We start from the raw sequence: 20,154 nt of genomic DNA, 5'->3' as shown, positions 1-20,154 counted from the left end.
GCAGGTTAGCGCCTAACTAAGTTAATCTTACACCTGTCAGTGTGGGCGAAAAGAGGGCCTTGGATGACGGGTAAACGAAAATTCTTCTTCTATGAACTGGCTTGTTTCATATGTATGCTACCATTGTGAATGTCGACTGTTTTCAGTACTGTTTCACAGTAAGTCATAATATTCTAATCACCCTAAGAAAAACATGTAGCCTATTTTGTTATTCTGTTATAAGTAACTTGCAACATGGCTCCAACTTATAAGAAAAACCTTTGGCCCAAAACACTGTTTTGAAATGGCTGAAGTCTACACACCTCTTGTCAGGTGATGTACTGTTGTAAGCGTCTTATGTTTGAGTGAGAGACACTGCCTGTAATGGTCTCAGCTGGGTGGGCATGGGTAAGTCCAAGGACTAGGTTTCTTTTCATTGTTGAGGAGGCAGGGGAGTAGAGTGTATGAAGCTGTAGTAATTACCTGACAGAAGCAGTTCAATACACAGACAGAGAGAGAGAGAGAGAGAGAGAGAGAGAGAGAGAGAGAGAGAGAGAGAGAGAGAGAGAGAGCGAGAGAATGACTGATTTAGGAACTGTGGGTCTCTAATGGAATCCTCCACCTGGGCGCTTAACCTGACAACTGTTACCTGAACTGATGCATAGTCCATTATGGGATCCTCCACTTTAATAGAGTGTCCATCATGTGAAATACAGAGATGTCGGGTGCCAAAGGACTCACACCTATTCGAAGGTGTAACCCGCTCTGTAATGGTGTTCTTTTAGACAATGCTGCAGCACTACTTACAAATATGGTGAATCTATTCTTTGAGACAGAGGGAAATGGGAATTCAAACACAGGTTTTTAAATGTGAGTGTTAAATTGTAATGTTCTCTTTCTCCCTCCCTCCCTCCCTCCCTCCCTCCCTCCCACACACACACACACACACACACACACACACAAATCTCAAGTTGTATGATTTTGTTGTCTCCAAGAAGATTGACAACCCTGTTCAAGTGAAATATACTGATGTTGAAAGGCTTCAGACCTAGAGCTTCATCTTGTGCACGAGAATACTTTTCCATAGAATATTTTGTGGCATTAGCTCTCTCCACTGGACAAAAGTGGTATTGCAACTTTTAGAACACTTGCATCGCTTCAAATGCACCATTCGTGTTACCTCAACCCTCACTTTATCATCTCTCTCATCACTCTATTGTGGCCGTGGTACAGTCGATATTTAGCTGAGTTTACCCTACTTGTTGTATAGAAATCGTAAACACAATTTCTCACGGAATGAACAAAGTCATATGCTTTCGTCATGTGACGGCACACCACATCGGTCCAACATGGCGGCCACGTCTGTCTTCCAGAGAGTGAGAACAGGGTCGAAAATAGGAGCTCAATATGATCAAGAAGGAAATCTTATTCAGGTAACATACTTAAATATTACGCTGTAGTCTTTCGTTTGTCCAAATATGGTGCGGTTTGTGTCATTATAACAATACAACATTGCAAGGTAAACATGGCTGGGTTTGCCAGTTAGCTAGCTCACCGTTTGCTATATAAACCAACTGATGTTAGCAACTTTGGCTTGCAGGTTGAAACACGGGAGGACGAGGAGCAGAGTGTCAAGCTAGCAGAAATCCTGGAACTTCTGCTTGCTGCTGGATACTTTAGAGCCCGAATCAAAGGACTGGGACCTTTTGATAAGGTGAGTACCAGCAACTTACGTAGGGATGGCCAAGGCCAACCCTCCTCCTTGTTAGCTGCAGACTCCTTTCGATTCCCGGTATATCATCTCCTTGCTACCCTGTAGATGACACATCTATATTTCTTAGTCCACTTCCCTGAACCATATATTGTAATAGGTGGTTGGAGGGATGACATGGTGCATCACAACATGTAACTTCGACATTGACGTGGATCTACTGTTCCAGGAAAATTCAACTATTGGACAGAAAATGTAAGTAGTTCCCAGCATTACTGTGTTTTCTGTTAGTGATGTTGCTGGACCAGTGTAACTGATGTATATTGACCTTGTGTTTCTCATTGCAGAGCTCTCACAGAGAAAATTGTGTCTGTTCTGCCCAAAATGAAGTGCCCTCACCGCCTGGAGCCCCATCAGATCCAAGGGCTGGATTTCATCCATATATTTCCAGTGATACAGGTGTGCTTTCCTAGACATTAGAGTTTTGTAGTAGAGTACTGCACTTAGTTTGTGATCTCATGTCTGTTTCATTGCCTGTGTTGTATGGTCTTCAGTGGCTGGTGAAGAGAGCCATAGAGACGAGGGAGGAGATGGGAGACTATGTGAGGGCCTACTCTGTCTCTCAGTTCCAGAAGACACACAGCTTTCCTGAGGTGAGCACTGTTATTGTAGGGTGGCTCCATAGCAGGGCTATTAAACTCCAGCGCTACTCATTACATTTCTAAGTGCAACGTTCTGAACGTTTCACTGAATAAACCCGTCTTATGCACCCTGTCTGTATTGTCCCTCCATCCTAGGATGAAGACTTCCTCCAGAGAAAGGAGAAGGCTGTGAAAGCAGTCCTAGATGTATCGGTGAGTGACTCGCTGACACATCATTTCTGGGTCAAATTATCCGATGTCCCTTCACAATACAGGCCCCCCTTGTTATAGTATAAAATCACATAAACAGCATTTGTTTTTCTCCTATGGTATTGACAGGAAGTGTATAAACCTCAGAGGAAGTACAAGAGACAGGTTGAAGCAGGAGAGCTGTTGGATGAAGAGTCCAGGGTTCACTCCACCTTGCTGGAGTATGGAAGGTAGGCTACCTCTCTACCTCACTCTTTCTTTCTCGCGCTCTTTCTCCGTATTCAGTTCTTCATATCCAACTTTCTCCACAGTTCATGTCATTTTCACATTGATTATCAGAACCAATGTGATCTCATCCATTTGATAATTGTGTTCCTTCCATTTTCCTATCCTTTTCCTGCTTATCATCCATCCTTGTATTAGAATGTCAGATTACCTTCTGTAAGTATGTAAATGGATTCGTTCACTGCAGGGAGTGCTTTTCACATGAATGCTTGTTATGTGTGTTTGAATACAGAAGAGAGTACAAAACACTTAAAATAAGCATGTAGTCTCTCTCTGTGTGTGTGTGTGTGTGTGTGTGTGTGTGTGTGTGTGTGTGTGTGTGTGTGTGTGTGTGTGTGTGCGCGCATGCATGCATGTGTTAGTGTGTTCCTTATAATGTACCAGTATCTTAAGTGATTTAATATAAGCACTTATTTCTCCTTGATTTTAGACGATATGGATTCAGCAAGCAGACAAAACAGGACAAGGTGAGCCTCATTGAAATCGCATGAAGTTACAAAAATCTCTTTCATCCCTGACATGTGACGTTAATTGTAGAATTATATGAATTGAAAGCCTAACACTACAGCCTTCTACAGAAAGATACATAAAGGGACAGTAGGTTGATCATTTCATCCATTATTACAGGGATGGAAACTGGTGGATTATAGGTGTTCTGTCAACTGTAGCTGTAGTAGAAAGTGAAACCTTCATAATGAAAGATGGTTTCCCCCTGTTCCTTACAGACAGAGGATCGGAAAGCCTCGTTGACCCCGGGCTCTCAGGCCACGCCCCAAGGGATGACAGAGGTGTCGCAAGAGGAGGAGGACCTGCAGGCAGCAGAGGAAGTAAGGTCACGTCCCACGTGTATCGCTCTAAACCCAACCGTAGCCACATGTCCAATACTTCATGAATGCATCCCTCTGTATGATGATGTCCTGTCATATTTCCTCTCAGATGCGCATCAAAACACTGATGACCAGCATGGCTGCCATGGCGACTGAGGAGGTAGGCACGACTTTAGTTCTTCTCTTTGCCTGCACCTTTACTGTGTGGTTGATTTGTGTCAAGGTTTTTTATTTAATGTGCGACATCAATATATTGTGGTCATGTGTGGCTGTCGGTAGAGCATTGCGCTTGCAACACCAAGGGTTGTGGGTTAAATTCCCATTCAGGCCACCCATAATCACGCATGACTAAGTCTCTTTGGATAAAATGTCTGCTTTATGCCATATATTATTGCATTGTGTTTGCCTGCAGGGGAGGCTAACAGCTAGCACCGTGGGCCAGATAGTTGGGCTACAGTCTGAGGAGATTAAACAGATAGCATCTGAGTATGCTGAGAAGGTAAGCGACTCTCACATCAGGGCTCACTTAAATGGTTAACCGCAATCAACAGGTTTCTGTCATATTTTAAAGGATAAGTCAATGCCACATTGTGTAGTTAATTTGTTCCCACACACGCATTTCCAGCAGTCAGAGCTGTCTGCAGAGGATCGTCCAGAGCGGTACGGGCCAGTCCAGCAACACCGAAGGATGGTGACCTCTCTAAACAAACAGATCCAACAGAAAACCAAGCAGTTGGAGGAGGTGAGGACTGGACTCTCTGAACTTTACTGTACTTTATTGTGAAATAGCCATGTAGTTCTCTAATGGAAGGATACAATGCTCTTTCTTTTAGTGACAGAAGTAAATAAAAGTATGTATTTTGTGTATTTTCAGCTACAAGCCAAGCGCTTGGAGGTAAAATCAGGGTGTGAGCAGGCTAAGAGCAAACTGATGGAGGCCACAGAGCAGACAGAGAGACTGGAGAAAGAGCTGAGTGCCCTGGAAGAGGCTGAGGGACAGGCTGATACTGGGTGAGTACTGCACATGCAGACCAACCATAGGGCATTCATTCAGCGGTTGTTAGTATAGAAAAACCCTGAAATTATAAATGTGCTTTGGACATTTCTCATCCTCCCTGTGTGTACCGCAGTCTGTTGGAGAAGCTGAGGGCTCTGGTAGGCATGAATGAGAACCTAAAGCACCAGGAGCAGGAATTCCGGACACACTGTAGAGTGAGTCGGCACACTTTCCCTAATACGTCATAATAGTCCATATGACTGGTTAGACATATTTCATAGATGTACAGTTGAAGTCGGAAGTTTACATCCACTTAGGTTGGAGTCATTAAAACTCGCTTTTCAATCACTCCACAAATTTCTTGTTAACAAACTATAGTTTTGGCAAGTCTGTGCCTTTTTAAACAGCTTGGAAAATTCCAGAAAATTATGTCATGGCTTTAGAAGCTTCTGATAGGCTAATTGACATCATTCGAGGCAATTGGAGGTGTACCTGTGGATGTATTTCAAGGCCTACCTTCAAACTCAGTGCGTATTTGCTTGACATCAAGGGAAAATCTAAAGAAATCAGCCAAAACCTCAGAAAAAAAATGGTAGACCTCTGATTCATTCTTGGGAGTAATTTCCAAACGCCTGAAGGTACCACGTTCATCTGTACAAACAATAGTACGCAAGTATAAACACCATGGGACCACGCAGCCATCATACTGCTCAGGAAGGAGACGCGTTCTGTCTCCTAGAGATGAACGTACTTTGGTGCAAAAAGTGCAAATCAATCCCAGAACAACAGCAAAGGACCTTGTGAAGATGCTGGAGGAAACCGGTAAAAAAGGATCTATATCCACAGTAAAACGAGTCCTATATCGACATAACCTGAAAGGCCACTCAGCAAGGAAGAAACCACTGCTCCAAAACCGCCATAAAAAAAATCCAGACTACGGTTTGCAACTGCACATGGGGACAAATGTACTTTTGGAGAAATGTCCTCTGGTCTGTTGGAACAAAAATATAACTGTTTGGCCATAATGACCATCGTTATGTTTGGCGGGAAAAGGGGGAGGCTTGCAAGCCGAAGAACACGCTAAAGAACACCATCCCAATCGTGAAGCACGGTGTTGGCAGCATCATGGTGTGGGGGTGCTTTGCTGCAGGAGGGACTGGTGCACTTCACAAAATAGATGGCATCATGAGGGAGGAAAATTATGTGGATATATTGAAGCAACATCTCAAGACATCAGTCTGGAAGTTAAAGCTTGGTCGCAAATGGGTCTTCCAAATGGACAATGACCCCAAGCATACTTCCAAAGTTGTGGCAAAATGGTTTAAGGACAACCAAGCCAAGATATTGGAGTGGCCATCACAAATCCCTGACCTCAATCCCATAAAACATTTGTGGGCAGAACTGAAAAACCGTGTGCGAGCAAGGAGGCCTACAAACCTGACTAAGTTACACCAGCTCAGGAGGAATGGCCCAAAATTCACCCAACTTGTTGTGGAAGGCTACCATAAACATTTGACCCAAGTTAAACAATTTAAAGGCAGTGCTACCAAATACTGAGTGTATGTAAACATCTGACCCACTGGGAATGTGATGAAAGAAATAAAAGCTGAAGTAAATCATTCTCTCTACTATTATTCTGACATTTTAAATTCTTAATATAAAGTGGTGATCCTAACTGACCTAAGACAGGGAATTTTTACTAGGATTAAATGTCAGGAATTGTGAAAAACTGAGTTTAAATGTATTTGGCTAAGGTGTATGTAAACTTCCGACTTCAACTGTATTTGATATATTTCACTAATTTCCTGGTAAGAGCACCACAACTAATATGGAGTGCTATTTGATTCCAGGAGGAGATGGTTCGCCTGCAGCAGAACATTGAGAACCTGAAGATTGAGTCAGGAGATGATACGGAGGATGAGAAGGTAGCACACTGGCCCTGAGAGGAGCCCTCCCAAGACCAGCTAACTCTTCTTTGTCTATGTTTAACTCTCTCTGTGTCTCTCAGGAGAGGAGTCAGCTAATAGAAAAGCAGTACAACACAGACAGAGAGAAGCTACAGAAAATCAGACTACTGATGGTAAAATCTCCAACACGTGCTGCTGGAGCAGGATTAATTCATGCTTATTCAGTTTGAATTGAGTTAGGCATTTTGTTTGGATCATGCAAATAGTGGTTCTCTTACCACTTCCATTATTTGCTCATGACCTGAGGTCTACTCTGATAGGCTCGTAGGAACCGTGAGATCGCCGTGCTGCAGAGGAAGATAGACGAGGTGCCGAGCAGGGCAGAACTGACCCAGTATCAGAAAAGGTTCATTGAGCTCTATGGCCAAGGTGGGTGTCTTAGCCTCATCCTCTGTTTTTGGCATATTGTTTAACAAATTCTTGCATCAAACGCAGTTATACACAGTGTACAAAACAGTAGGAACACCTTCCTAGTATTGAGTTGCACCTCTTTTGCCCTCGAAACAGCTTAAATTCGCCAGGGCATGGACTTTAGACAAGGTGTCAAAACCGATCCACAGGGATGCTGGCCCATGTTGACTCTAATGCTTCCCACAGTAGCTTCAAGTTGGCTGGATGTCTTTTGGGTACACACAGGAAACTGTTGAGTGTGAAAACCCAGCAGCGTTGCAGTTTTTGATACACTCAAACCGGTGCGCCTGGCACCTACTACAATACCTTGCTCAAAGGCATTTAAATCTTTTGTCTTGCCCATTCATCCTCTCAATGACACACATACACAATCCATGTCTCAATTGTCTCAAGGCTTATAAAATAATGATTTAATCTGCCTCCTCCCCTTCATCTATAAGAGACCATAGCTTTCACCTGGATTCACCTGGTCAGTCTGTCATGTTTTATACACTGTATATTTTTTGTGTTTTCAAGTTTATTTGTCATATGGACAGGATACACATAGTATACACAGTCCATAGCAGCAGTCAGGATGTGTATGTACCATGAATGTATATGTGTGGTTGCATGTATGCCAAGAGGCAGAGAATCAGTGCAGGTGGTCAGTCCAGTTCAAGGGTTCAGCAGTCTGATGGCTTGTGGATAGAAACTGTCTCTGAGCCTGTTGGTTCGAGACCCGATTCTGTCTGCCCTGCGGTAAGGGAGTGAACAGTCCGTAGCTGGGGTGTGTGGGTTCCTTAATGATGCGGGGTTAATAATGTTTGCTTTTTCGTCCTTTAGTTTCAGCAACACATAAAGAGACCAAGCAGTTCTTCACCTTGTATAACACATTAGATGACAAGAAGGTTTACCTGGAGAAGGAGGTAAGAGAAGAGGGCAAACTATCTCAATCAATTTCATAGAGCCATTGCAGTTGAAATCAGCGGTTTACTCATCATAGTCATCCTCTGTCTTGATCTGTTTCTTTAGGTGAACTTGCTGAATTCCATCCATGACAACTTCCAACAGTAAGTATTGTCACAATTAACCCTCTCTAAACCTATCCTGCATTTGGTATTATGGGTAATGGAGTCCAGCAGATTTACTTCCTGTCCAAGCTGTGGTTTTTCTGTCTTGCTCAGGGCGATGGCGTCTTCGGGGGCCAAGGAACAGTTCTTGAGACAGATGGAGCAGATAGTCGAGGGAATCAAACAAAGCCGCATCAAGGTAACCATCTATTATTATCTTTACTGTCTACTGCGTAATGACAGCTTTCACTGAACATGCCAGGTGCTCACCCCCTGGCCCTAGTGACACATAAATTAGACAGTGATGTGGAAGTGGGAAAAAATTAGGCAGAGCGCATATTGGTAATGTGATGTGTGTACAGATGGAGAAGAAGAAGCAGGAGAACAAGATGAGGAGAGACCAGCTGAACGATGAGTACCTCGAGCTGCTGGATAAACAGAGGCTCTACTTCAAAACTGTCAAGGACTTCAAAGAGGTGAGGCCTGAGAGAAAACAATGTTCTGGGTCTGTACAGTAAAACATAAAGGAACTAGTTAACTGTTTTATGAATGTATTTTATTGTAGTCTCCCAGAGCTGAATATTGTTTTCTGAACTGTTAAAGAAAATCACTGAGGTTGTTTACTGATCCAATAGTCTTTCTTACAGGAGTGTCGGAAGAACGAAATGCTGCTATCCAAGCTGAGAACCAAGGGAGCTTCGTAACTCAAATAATCTCTTATTGTTTATAAAAACTAATCTCAAAACAAATCTCATCAGTCAATGACTTTGTTTTGCTGTCTGCATTATGTATTCTCCTCTATTGGAGGTCATCATTGTTTTGTCTTATTCTGCCTATTGTGTTTTGAGATTCCACGTTTATTTGCAGCTTTTGGTTAGGGATGTCACTCGTGGCAGGGCAGAGGGATTCTTCAGAGAGGGACATTAACTGCCCTGTGCACTGTGACATGAGGAATGTTCGCTCTACTTATGTGCCAATTAACTGTGCCCGGCCCCTGTGGCATTAGCCATTGCAGTAGACCTAATGTTGTAGATAGGTACTCTGTGAAATCCCAAGTGTGCAATTGGCACTAACGTGCAGGGCTATCTGTACAGTTGTATTCATTAGCTTTCTCAGATGTTGATTAGAGTGTAACAGTGCAGAATGAGGCATGGTTGACACTGTTACTAAACTACAGCATTTCAAATTAATAAATGCTATGCAGAAATATGGTTAACTTTTATGCTGACAATTTTTTCAACCAAAATCAAATGTTTTACCCGTGTCTTATTCTCTGTCTATCCTTTCCAACAGTTTACTATCAAGTTGGCACTTAATAAAATAAACTACGCACAGTCAGTAAGATTTCCTGCTGTTCAATTCCTGATCAATTCAGAAGCTACATTTAAAATGCTTTATGATCTTAATATAACGTGATGTAGCTTTAATCCAATCAAAATCCAGGATATGAGTTGTTGTAGTAAATCAATGTACCCGCTAGTTGGCTCTTTGATAGGCGCAAGGTGAACAAGCCAGTATGGCGGAGGAGGAAAGTGATTTGGAAACAGACAGACTAGAATTGAAACTGGAGACTTTGTACATATACTCTAACGACAACTGTTCAGTACAAAGCAAAGAATATTGCACTGAGTTTTGTAAGGTAAGCTAAATCAAGGAAATTTCTGGTTTTATCTGGGAGAGAGGCAAGGAGTAGTGTGCTTCCGCCAAGCTAACGTTAGCTAGCTAGTTAGCCAGTTGCTCATCAGTACAAGCAAGGTACAGTAGCCCAGCTAACTATTTAACGTCAGTAGCTAAAGTAGTTATCTAACTTAATAGCTAAAAGCTACATATACTAGCTAGCATTAATAACACATTCAGTCAACCCACGCCGGCCTATAGTTACTATTTTATTTAGCTAACTTAACTAGCTAACTTTAGCTTGCTAACGTTCCTATTTCAATGTGAAGTTACAAGCTACTATAGTTAACTATACTTACTAGCTAGCATGCACATGCAAAACTGTTTGCCTATTAGTGCGAAGTAACGTTAGTCTACTGATTGTGTCTCCTAGATAACAAACTGGAATAAATGATAACCAAGGCTCTAATAGGTTTTTCCTCGCTAGCATGCCAAACCAGTGTTTACATTTAGCCAGTTGGCTAATGATAGGCTAGCTAGTGCAGCTGTCGCATTGCATATAATATCGTATACTTGTTTGCAAAGAGAGCTAACTAGTTAGCAAGTTGTGTTTAGCACTCAGGAGGACCGGTTGAAATCTGCAACTATCTAGCTAGCAACAAGCAATGAACCCCAATTCCAGCTAGCTACCATATAACGTTCCACGACACTTCACCGAAGCGTTCCTGTGACATATGGCTTCAAATTCAGATAGCTAGCCAGCAGCCACACAGGTCTGCGCAGATCTCTACAATACCGCACCTGGAAAAAGGTTGATCATATCAGTATTCAGGAACCATATAAAAAATAATCTGGACAGGAATTTGTATCTGAATCACACCCCCTGTATCTGTCTGACTGTCTCTCTCCCTGTCTAGCTGGTGGAGGAGCATACAGAGAGATGGCAGGTGCCGCTGCCCCAGCTGAAGGTGCTGCGGACAGCTCTTACCTGCTTCACCAGAGCCACTGCTGCCTACCCCGATGACTGTCAGCATGTCAGTTACGCTCTCAGCAGTCTGGCCTTGTAAGCACTTATTTATATGGTTCTTACACTTTCATGCAGACTCAAATTGTACTGTGTTGACTTGGATATTTATTTTCTACATTGTACAATCCTGCATGACTCGTTTCTAAAATCGAGCTGAACTGGCCGCATTACATATGTCACATTTTCAGGAGCTTCTTTGAGCTGATGCTGTTCTTCGGTAAAGAGGAATACCAGGAGGCCCCCTTGAAGGACATATTAGCCTCTTTTCAGGTGAGGCCAAGCGTGATGTAGCCTATTTGATCATACAGAGTGAAACCGTGCTGATCCATGTGGTGTGTTAACATGAGTCCCGTCTCCTCCTCTGTAGGCCTGCCACCGCCGCCTGCTGAGACACAGGAACGTCTACCTGCTACAGGTGAGGCAGGTGATCAAAGATGGCGGCCCCTGGGAGAGACCCACTCTGCAGGCCATCCTGAAAGACACAGTCCTCACACAGACAGAAGGTACCTACCCTACTTTTTTTAGCTTGTGAGTTCTCTATGCATTTCTTATTCTCTCTCATCTCCTCACTCTCTGCTCTCACTTTCCCTCGCTCTCCCCGGTACAGTGGAGAAGTATCTGAGCTCGGAGAAGCCAGTGTTCTTTGAGCTGCGTGTGCGATACCTGCAGGCCTGTGAGCGCGTGCAGGAGGCCATGGCCCTGGCTAAGAGTTGTCTGGAGCACCCCGAGGTGGGGAGGCACCTGTTCTTCCACCAGGCCTACCTCACCTGCCTGTACAAGGCCTCGCTGCATGAACACCTGCTCAAGGAGGTACAGTCACTACCTAGAACTACCTTTCACTCTGTATCTTCAGATAGACTCTCTAATCAGAGTGGACTGAAAGACAATAAACATCATCAGAGAGGATTCATGGTTGTGTTTCTTCCATCAGGTGGCTGAGATAGATGGAAGAGACGCAGTAGAGATAATCTGTAACGCAGAGAGCCAGGAGAAAGAAGAGCTGCTGCTGTCTCTTTGTAAAGCCTTCCTCAGTCAACAGCTAAACAATGGAGACATGTACTACATCTGGTCAGTAACACTGTGATATATATATATTACATGTACTACATCTGGTCAGTAACACTGTGATATATATATATATATATATTACATGTACTACATCTGGTCAGTAACACTGTGATATATATACTACATGTACTACATCTGGTCAGTAACACTGTGATATGTAGTACATGTACTACATCTGGTCATTAACACTGTGATATAATATATATATATATATATATATATATATATATATATATATATATATATATATATATATATATAAAATGTACTGCTTCTGGTCAGTAACACTGATATATACTACATGTACTACATCTGGTCATTAACACTGTGATGTACTACATGTACTACATCTGGTCATTAACACTGATATATGTACTACATCTGGTCATTAACACTGATATATGTACTACATCTGGTCATTAACACTGATGTACTACATCTGGTCATTAACACTGATATATGTACTACATCTGGTCATTAACACTGTGATATATATATACTACATCTGGTCATTAACACTGTGATATATATACTACATCTGGTCATTAACACTGTGATATACTACATGGGCTACATCTGGTCATTAACACTGTGATATATATATACTACACGTGCTAAATCTGGTCAGAGCTCACCACTTTAAACAGGGCTCCATGATAACACAGTACTGTAACATAATATAATGTTGCGTTGATACAGGGATCTGGTGTTCCTGTGGAGCAGACTGCACCTCAGGGCCCATCCCACTAAGCAGGGCTTCCTGTCTGAGTGTCACCAGCTGATGCTCTCCGCCATCAACGCCAGAGCCATCTTCCCCTTCATCAAAGTCATCACAGCAGAGGTGGGTGTATAGCCAACCACCATCAAGTTTACCTTCATTTAGAAACTTTGTTCTGTCATTTACACAATTCAATGTAACACATTGTTCTTATTTCTTTGCCAGATGGGTAGTGAGGGAGTGCCGCTGTGTGTGGAGCTGTGTACTGCAGCGTTGCAGACAGACCTCCAGTCTGACCCTGTGACACGCAGCCTGTTGTGTAAGACCATCGCCTTTCTGCTCCCCCGCGACCTGGAGGTGTGTCGCCTCTGTGCCCTGCTGGTGTTCTATCTGGAGCGCAGTGTGGAGGCCTACAAGACCGTGTATTTGCTCTACACACACCCAGACGAGGAGCCACACCCCCTCCACACCCCTGTCAAAACCAACATACGCTTCTATATCTTACAGGTCAGAGAGGCACCGGGTAGCTCGGAAATATGATGCCAAAGACTTTTGCTCAATTGCTAAATACGGTATCTATAAAATACAATAGATTATTGAAATATATACTTTGTCATAAAAAATACTTTTCTCTCTTGTCGAAATGACATAACGATAGACTGTTGTCCTGTATTTTGACCTGGCTTTGAATCTCCTCATTGAGGATGCATCTATTAATAATGTATTGTCTGTAACTGAAACTGTGCCTATCCCTGGTCCAGGTGCTGAAGGAAGGGCTGTTCTTCGACCCAGAGTTCTGGAACCTCCTGACCCTGAGAACCCACTGTCTGGAGCTTATGACTGACAAGGCCATGAGGGAGGCTCTCAACGAGGTGAAGGAGGAAGAGGAGTTGGAGCAGGTGGAGGAGGAGTGGATACCAAGTTACTGGATGGAGGAGGAGACATGCAGAATACACACAGACGCCTCCCACCTCCAACCACACACTAACACAGCACTGGAGAAATCTGAGACTGCAGGGCAGGAGCATGAGGAGGGAGAGTATGGGGATGCTCCTGAGTCACAGACAGAAGACTTCCTAGTGAGGAGGAAGAGAAGGTGTAGGTCTGATGTTGACTATGCTGACGACCCAGACATTAAGTACTCCCTCAGACACAATCACAGTTCTGAAAGCTCCACCAAGCTACCGGCCAATCGGCAGAGGGAATACCTGGCCAGACACGTGAAGAACAAGATCCTGAAGAGACGCGGCAGGAAACCAAGATGGCTGCTCCTGGAGATGACCAGACAGACGGAGAATGTGTCCCCGGGGAGAACAAGGGCAAGAGGGAAGGGAAGGGAGGGAATGAGAGAGAGGGGTGAGGGTGAAAGAGAGAAATGGGAAAGAGGAGAGTGTAAGAGTGAGAGATGGGAGAGGGGAAAGGGGAAAAGAAAGCGAGGAGAAGGGGACGAGGGTAAGAAAGCGAGGAGGCAGGGAAGGGAAGGTAAGAGACCTTACCGCAGAACTATACGTGGCATGGAGCTATCCTTCCCTGAAAATGAAGTGCCTGTGGACCAGGAGGTGGTAGAGAAACGTGTAGAACCCAGTATTGGTGTTGCACTGCAGCACAATGACGCGGAGACCTATGTCAACATGGGACTGCCTAATGGCCTACATGGTGAGAGACCGTTTGAGTATGAACCAGAGACAGAAATAGAGTTTTCAGAAGTAGATCATTCAGTGGTAGAGCCTTCAGACGTAAATCCTTTAGACTTAAAACCTTCAGTAGTAGAGCTTTCTGTTGTAGAGCCTTCTGTTGCTGAGCCTTCAGAAGTGAAGGTTTTCGAAGGTCCCAGTGAGCAGACCGACCCAGAGCTGGACGGCCCAGCCTTGGACATGGAGGAGTGTCCACTAACACTGTTCCACATCTATGCCAAATCCTCTAAAGGGACAGATGCTAAGGAATTACAACCTTTGACGGAAGGTAGTGATGTCACAGCGTTGGAGGCAGGACCGGACTCAAACACTCAGGTTAGTGTTATCTGAGGCAACGTTGTTTTGAGAAATGAATGATTGAAGCTTAGCTACTGCAGCTGTCCTATGAATATCACCTGTTAACAGCTTGTTTCTCCTACTCCAGGGTGACGACACAAAGCCAGGCAAGGCTCCAGTCCGCTCCAAACACCTGCGCTTCCACTGCAGCCACTGCCAGAAGCTCTTCAAGGGAGGCAACGTGGTGAGACACACCCTGGCCCACCTGAAGCTGAGGAAGACTAGGCTCAGCTGTGTCTTCTGTGGCAAACACTTCCAACGGTACAACCGTGCCAAGGAACACGTTCTAGAGCACGTAGAGGAACTGAGAACCAGCACGCTCAATAGTAAGATCAAACCTGCTGTCAATGGAGATGCAGAACCCTCGGAGAACGTTAATCACGCTTCGGAGAACGAGACTAAACCCACTGAGAATGTGACAGAGCCCCCTGCTCCGACGGATCAGCCTCCCAAACCCAAACGTGTTAAAGCCAGGCCAGAGGTCAGCAAGCAGAGTAGAATCATTCAGAACCTGAGAAACCTGATCAGAAAAACCCAGAAGTGGAATACGGACCCGGACAACCAGGTGTCAGTGGAAGTGAAGGATGAACAGGTGACTGTGAAGGATAAAGTGGTGATTGTGAAAGAGGTGGTGCCTGGGGAGGAGACTGAGGGAGGAGAGAAGAATGAGTGTGAAGGAGGAGAGCAGGAGGGGAAGCAGAAGCAGTACCACCTGTGTCCTGCGGAGGGCTGTGACAGCATCTTTATGAAGATAGGCCCATCGATGCTGAGACATGCAGTCAACTACCACATGGAGGATGCAGCCGTCCTGGAGAAGACCTTCCAGTGGGGGAAGGGGAAGTGCCAGATCTGCCAGAGGTAAGAAGGGTCTTTCCCCACATATTATTTTCCAGGTCAGGTACGAAGGCACTCTGAACAACATGTAGGCCCCACCTAGACCAAAATTGTCAATTGGAACCAATAGAAACTCTCTAAGGTGGGTTTTCACTGATCTCGGTGGGGGGTTCTTACCGTACAATGGTGTCATTTTATATCTCCATCTTTTTTGTTGTGCCCCAGGCACCTGTTGGTGTTCGAGCACTACAGAGACCACATGAAGCTCCATGATGCTCCTCTGAAACAGGCGTGCCTCCACATGAGCTGTGGCCAGTGCTTCAAGACCTCCCAGGAGCTCAAAGACCACATGGACACCCACCAACCACTCCAGGCCCCCTGTGGGTACTCCGGCTGTAGGGAGATCTTCTTTACCCTCCCCTCTCTCCACGGCCACGAGTGGAGACACTACACCCAGCCCCAGTCTAAAGATGAGCTGGAGCAGGTCGCTACCAAAGAGCTGAGCTCTGAGGGTGAGGCCTCCTGGAAACAGAGGGTGAAGAGCCATAATGTGACAGTGCACGGGTGGAGGGAAACGCCTTTTCCCAAATCCAGGAGCTCTGATCCTCATGTGAAGTGCATTTACTGTAACAGGTAAAAGAGTGAGACTCTATACACTGCTGTCAAATGATTTTTATCACAGCAGCATTTCAACCACGAGGTCTTCATTATGCTAAGCCTGAGACACGACTTGCAGAAGCTAGTGAGAACACCCAATTGTTACTGCTCTCCAGTATTAGGTTTCATCTGTGTCTGGGGAACTAACCCATAGATGGTGTTTGTCAGACCATAGAGCTGTGTTTGTCAGACCATGAGACAACCCGAAAATAGGTCTTCTCACAAAATCGTCTGTAGCATCCGAACGGTTTGGCCTACAAACTATAATGACCCCTCTATGATGAGACTCTCACTAAGGTGTTCTCCGTTTTGCTTTACGACCCCCACAAGCGTCTTGGGACTCGTCTGAATTTGGTACAGCCATTCTGCCAACTTCTGTCTGTAGCGTCCGAACAGTTTGGGCTTCACACTAATACGAACCCTCTGTGTAAAGGTGAGACTTTCACGAACACGTACAGTACCAGTCAAAAGTTTGGACACACCTACTCATATCACGGTTTTTCTTAATTTTTTACTGTTTTCTACATTGTAGATTAATAGTGAAGACATCAAAGAGAACCCTTAAATGAGTAGGTGTGTCCAAACTTTTGACTGGTACTGTACATGTCGGTTTGTTTTGATCTAGGACACCCACAGGCCTCACAAGACTCGTCTGAAGGTCCCCCGGTACCAGTCAAATTTGTTTAGATGTATTTTTCTGGGGGGGGGACTGTTGTTCCATGTAGTGCATCTGTTATTCAATGTGTTTTTATGGGCTAATAGCAGTATAACAAAATAAACATTTGCATAAAATAATGAAAAAATACTTTTGTGGGGCTACTTCAAGTGGTCTTAAAATTCTAAATCAGATCCTTGGTTTGACCTTCTTTAAACAATTCCATATAGCTAAGTAATACCCACCCCACCACCCGCTCAGTTTAAATAGAGCGTAGAGTTTTATGGCTTAAACCCTGGTGAAAATGTTGTTGCTTATGTCCATATCTTTTTTTGTTCCAGGTACATGTGGAACTACCAGCACTTCCTAGACCACATGAAGATCCATGATGATCCTCTAAAACAGGTGTGTCTCCATCAGAACTGTGGCCGGCGCTTTTCCAGAACCCACCTGCTCTGGGAGCACATGGAGACCCACCGGCCTCTCCAGGCCCTCTGTGGGTACTCTGGCTGTAGGCTGATCTTCTCTCGCCTCCCCTCTCTCCATGACCACGAGTGGAGGCACTACACTCAGGGCCAGCCTGAAGATGAGCCGACAGAGGAGCAGAGCGCTACCAAAGAGGGGCAGACTCTGGAATCAAACACCAACAGTAAAAACAATGACGGCCCTTTGGCGACTCCAGGCACTGGTGCTGTCACCAGACCTCCCAGTGACTGCACACACAAACTAATCAATGGCCATGATGGAGAGGACAAGAAAGACCAAGCCCCTGAGACAGATGTCCCTGCCACCACTATCACCTCCCCCACACAACCCCATCCCAGTCTCGTCCAAAACCTCACTGAGCCAATGACCATGAGGGATGTGGACAATATCGTCACTTTGGCTCAGGTGATGATTTGCGGAGAGGAACCAGTTATTGCGGAACACAAGACCTTCAAACCAGAGGATCCTTCCTACTTACCCCTGGCCAAAGCCCCCCTCATCCGCCCGCCCCCCTCTACATACCTGACCGAGGCAGCCCTCAGCATGCGCAAGCGCAGGAAACCCAACGAGGTCACTTCCTGCGGGGCTGGCAGGAAGAATAAGGCTACAGTAAAGAGGCGTGTGGTGGGGAAGAAGAATGCGTTGCAGAAGGAGGTGGCGGCTGAGAAGGAGGTAGAGGAGGAGGCCCCCCCTCAAAGACAGCGCTGCTCCAAGTGTTTCTCCTCCTTCCCTAGCCCAGAGGAACTGAAGAGACACCTCTCCCAAAACACCTGCTCCTCCCTCTTCAACTTTGACTCTGACGATGACAGTAAGTAGCACACATAGGAGTCTTATTCACAGAATTTGTGGAGGAAAAAAAACATGTATTTTTTGTTGGTATGTTAAAGCTTTATTCAGAAATTAAGGGAATTAGGTGGAAGGAAATTAAAGAAATTAGGTGGGGAGACAGGCAAGTGGAGAAAATGTGAAGGGTGGATGCAGGGATTGAACCCTGGTCTCCGATGTGAGCTTGCACATGTGTTGCATGTGCCAGGGAGTGTTACCACTGCATCACGGTTTGCACAAGAAATCTAAATTCTTACAACAGAATATTGAAAGGGAGAGTTTTGAAACGCATCAACTTGGTCAACAAACATTTCCGCTTATTTGTAGCAGCTGCTTATATAAATAGCATTTGCATAGTGATGCGACACCTTTTGTTTGTAAAGCAACTATTTGTTTATGCAAATATTTATTTAAATATTTTCCTTTCCAGGTTAGTGGTAAAGAGGAATGGGAGTGAAATGTTCTTCATGATGATCAGAAAAATGTTTTGTTGGTGTTCGAGCACTACAGAGACCACACGACACTCCAGGATGCTCCTCTCAGAAAACAGGTGGAGACACTTGTCTATCTGTACTCTCTGAACTGGGCCTAACACAGGCACTGTTAGCACCCAGTCGGCTCTGAGAGCTGTAGGGCCAGTGTCATGGCACACTATAATACTGGCAGCCGGTCACTAAAAATACAACACACAACTCTGGAGTAAGTGTTATTACCACAATACACTGTACATAGGTCTAGACTGAACAGTATTGCATTTGTCATTGCCACGACTTTGTTTCAATAAGTCTTATTTGCTTTAAAATCATAGTATGAAGAATCACACTAGGTTACTAATAGTGTTTCAAAAGTACTTCTAATTATGTTCTGTTTGGCATACATTTTTGTTCAGTATTTTAACAGAATTTTTCTAATGACAAAAGAGATGGTTTCACAATGTATTAGAAATTGGTAATCTATGCATTTGATGACAAATATTTTGTAAAAGAGCATCAAAATGAATTTGAGAATAAAAATCACTGAAGAACCCATAATGTGATAAACGATGTGCACTTACCTGCATTGGTCGTTTATTTATATGAACGAATGTTGATATATTTATTAGGTTTGTACTTAATGTAAATATCCTTCTCAATTCAACTCTATTTTTCTTAAAGAAAAATGTATGACTTGTTTTCAATAAACAATTTACAGTATGAACCAAAGAAGTGGTTAACTGCTGGTTATTTACTAACAGGTTAATACTATCTGGGTCAATAAGGGAGAGAATAGCAACCAGTGAACTATAAGAAATTATTTATTTCAGATGACAAATTGCATCATTTCCATCTTATAATTATTGCTTTAGTTTTTGGTCATAGTTTGATCCAGGCAAAAGCCATGACAGTGTTGATCTCTACAGGTTTGCATCATATTGTCTTTTCTGACAAGTGCAAAGACCGATGAGTTGAGTTTAGGGAAGTAGAGTAGTGAGAGTAGACTGAGCTCTCCTTTTAGGGATTGCTCCAGAGGTCAAGCTCATTGCAGAAAGATGAAACACCACTAAAGCAGTGTCCATTACTGCTCCTGGAGCTACTGTAATCAAGGTCTTGTTAAGAAGCTGGAACAGATATGGCAGGGCTAGGACAAAAGCTAGTAGTATGGAGTACTAGTAGCTGTGCCACAACAGGCCCTGTGGTTAGGAGTAGTTGGAATAGGAGAGCTAGCTATAGATGTGGCCAGGGTCTGAAATTCTCTTTCTCAGGGTTAGAAACAAATTGGCTAGAGAACAGGGTCCTATCATATCCTAACTACAGGCTTCATGATCAGAGCATACAGTAATACATGCATCAAACTAACACATTCCAGTCATTGTAACATGCATTTCAGTGAGTGAATGAAACACTAAAAGTAGTAACGCCTAGTAATAATTATAAACAGTATCTAGGGTTGGCTTTGACCAGTTGAGTTATTCCTCTCACTAGACTAAAGACTGTTTCACTAGAGGTACAGCAAGTCTCTCACAGATAGAAACCCAACAAACAAAGCCAAACATAGGAGTGGGAGATGGAGCAAATGTTTACTCTGTATTAGCATTTGACATAAAAATAGTACAGTACACTCTGCAGGTCTGTGAATGGTACAGACAGTACATGTTACAGTGATATCATGTTTTCCAGATTT

General features: G+C 44.1%; 2 protein-coding genes across 2 annotated transcripts; both read left to right on the top strand.

The window, feature by feature from the left end:
* The first annotated feature begins 1,120 nt into the window (after positions 1–1,120).
* Positions 1,121–9,416, top strand: ccdc93 (CCC complex scaffolding subunit CCDC93). Its single transcript, XM_029702657.1, has 22 exons — positions 1,121–1,412; positions 1,580–1,693; positions 1,851–1,945; positions 2,038–2,149; positions 2,245–2,343; positions 2,488–2,544; positions 2,671–2,771; positions 3,257–3,293; positions 3,552–3,653; positions 3,763–3,813; positions 4,066–4,152; positions 4,279–4,395; positions 4,528–4,664; positions 4,784–4,865; positions 6,501–6,575; positions 6,659–6,730; positions 6,878–6,986; positions 7,851–7,933; positions 8,040–8,077; positions 8,192–8,276; positions 8,440–8,553; positions 8,725–9,416. The coding sequence occupies exons 1-22, from the start codon at positions 1,290–1,292 to the stop codon at positions 8,779–8,781; spliced, it is 1,947 nt and encodes a 648-aa protein (XP_029558517.1). The 5' UTR covers positions 1,121–1,289; the 3' UTR covers positions 8,782–9,416.
* A 130-nt stretch (positions 9,417–9,546) lies between these two features.
* LOC115155742 (uncharacterized) lies at positions 9,547–19,199 on the top strand. The gene is made up of 13 exons (XM_029702656.1): positions 9,547–9,716; positions 10,612–10,757; positions 10,910–10,991; positions 11,089–11,224; positions 11,329–11,531; positions 11,653–11,789; positions 12,489–12,630; positions 12,733–13,014; positions 13,269–14,516; positions 14,626–15,395; positions 15,597–16,004; positions 17,025–17,977; positions 18,425–19,199. The coding sequence occupies exons 1-13, from the start codon at positions 9,594–9,596 to the stop codon at positions 18,427–18,429; spliced, it is 4,635 nt and encodes a 1,544-aa protein (XP_029558516.1). The 5' UTR covers positions 9,547–9,593; the 3' UTR covers positions 18,430–19,199.
* Positions 19,200–20,154: the final 955 nt, after the last annotated feature.

The sequence above is a fragment of the Salmo trutta genome, chromosome 20 (assembly GCF_901001165.1).
Source record: "Salmo trutta chromosome 20, fSalTru1.1, whole genome shotgun sequence".
In the NCBI taxonomy this organism is placed as follows: Eukaryota; Metazoa; Chordata; class Actinopteri; order Salmoniformes; family Salmonidae; genus Salmo; species Salmo trutta.
The sequence above is the reverse complement of the archived record's forward strand: the minus strand, read 5'-3'. Positions and strand labels throughout refer to the sequence as shown.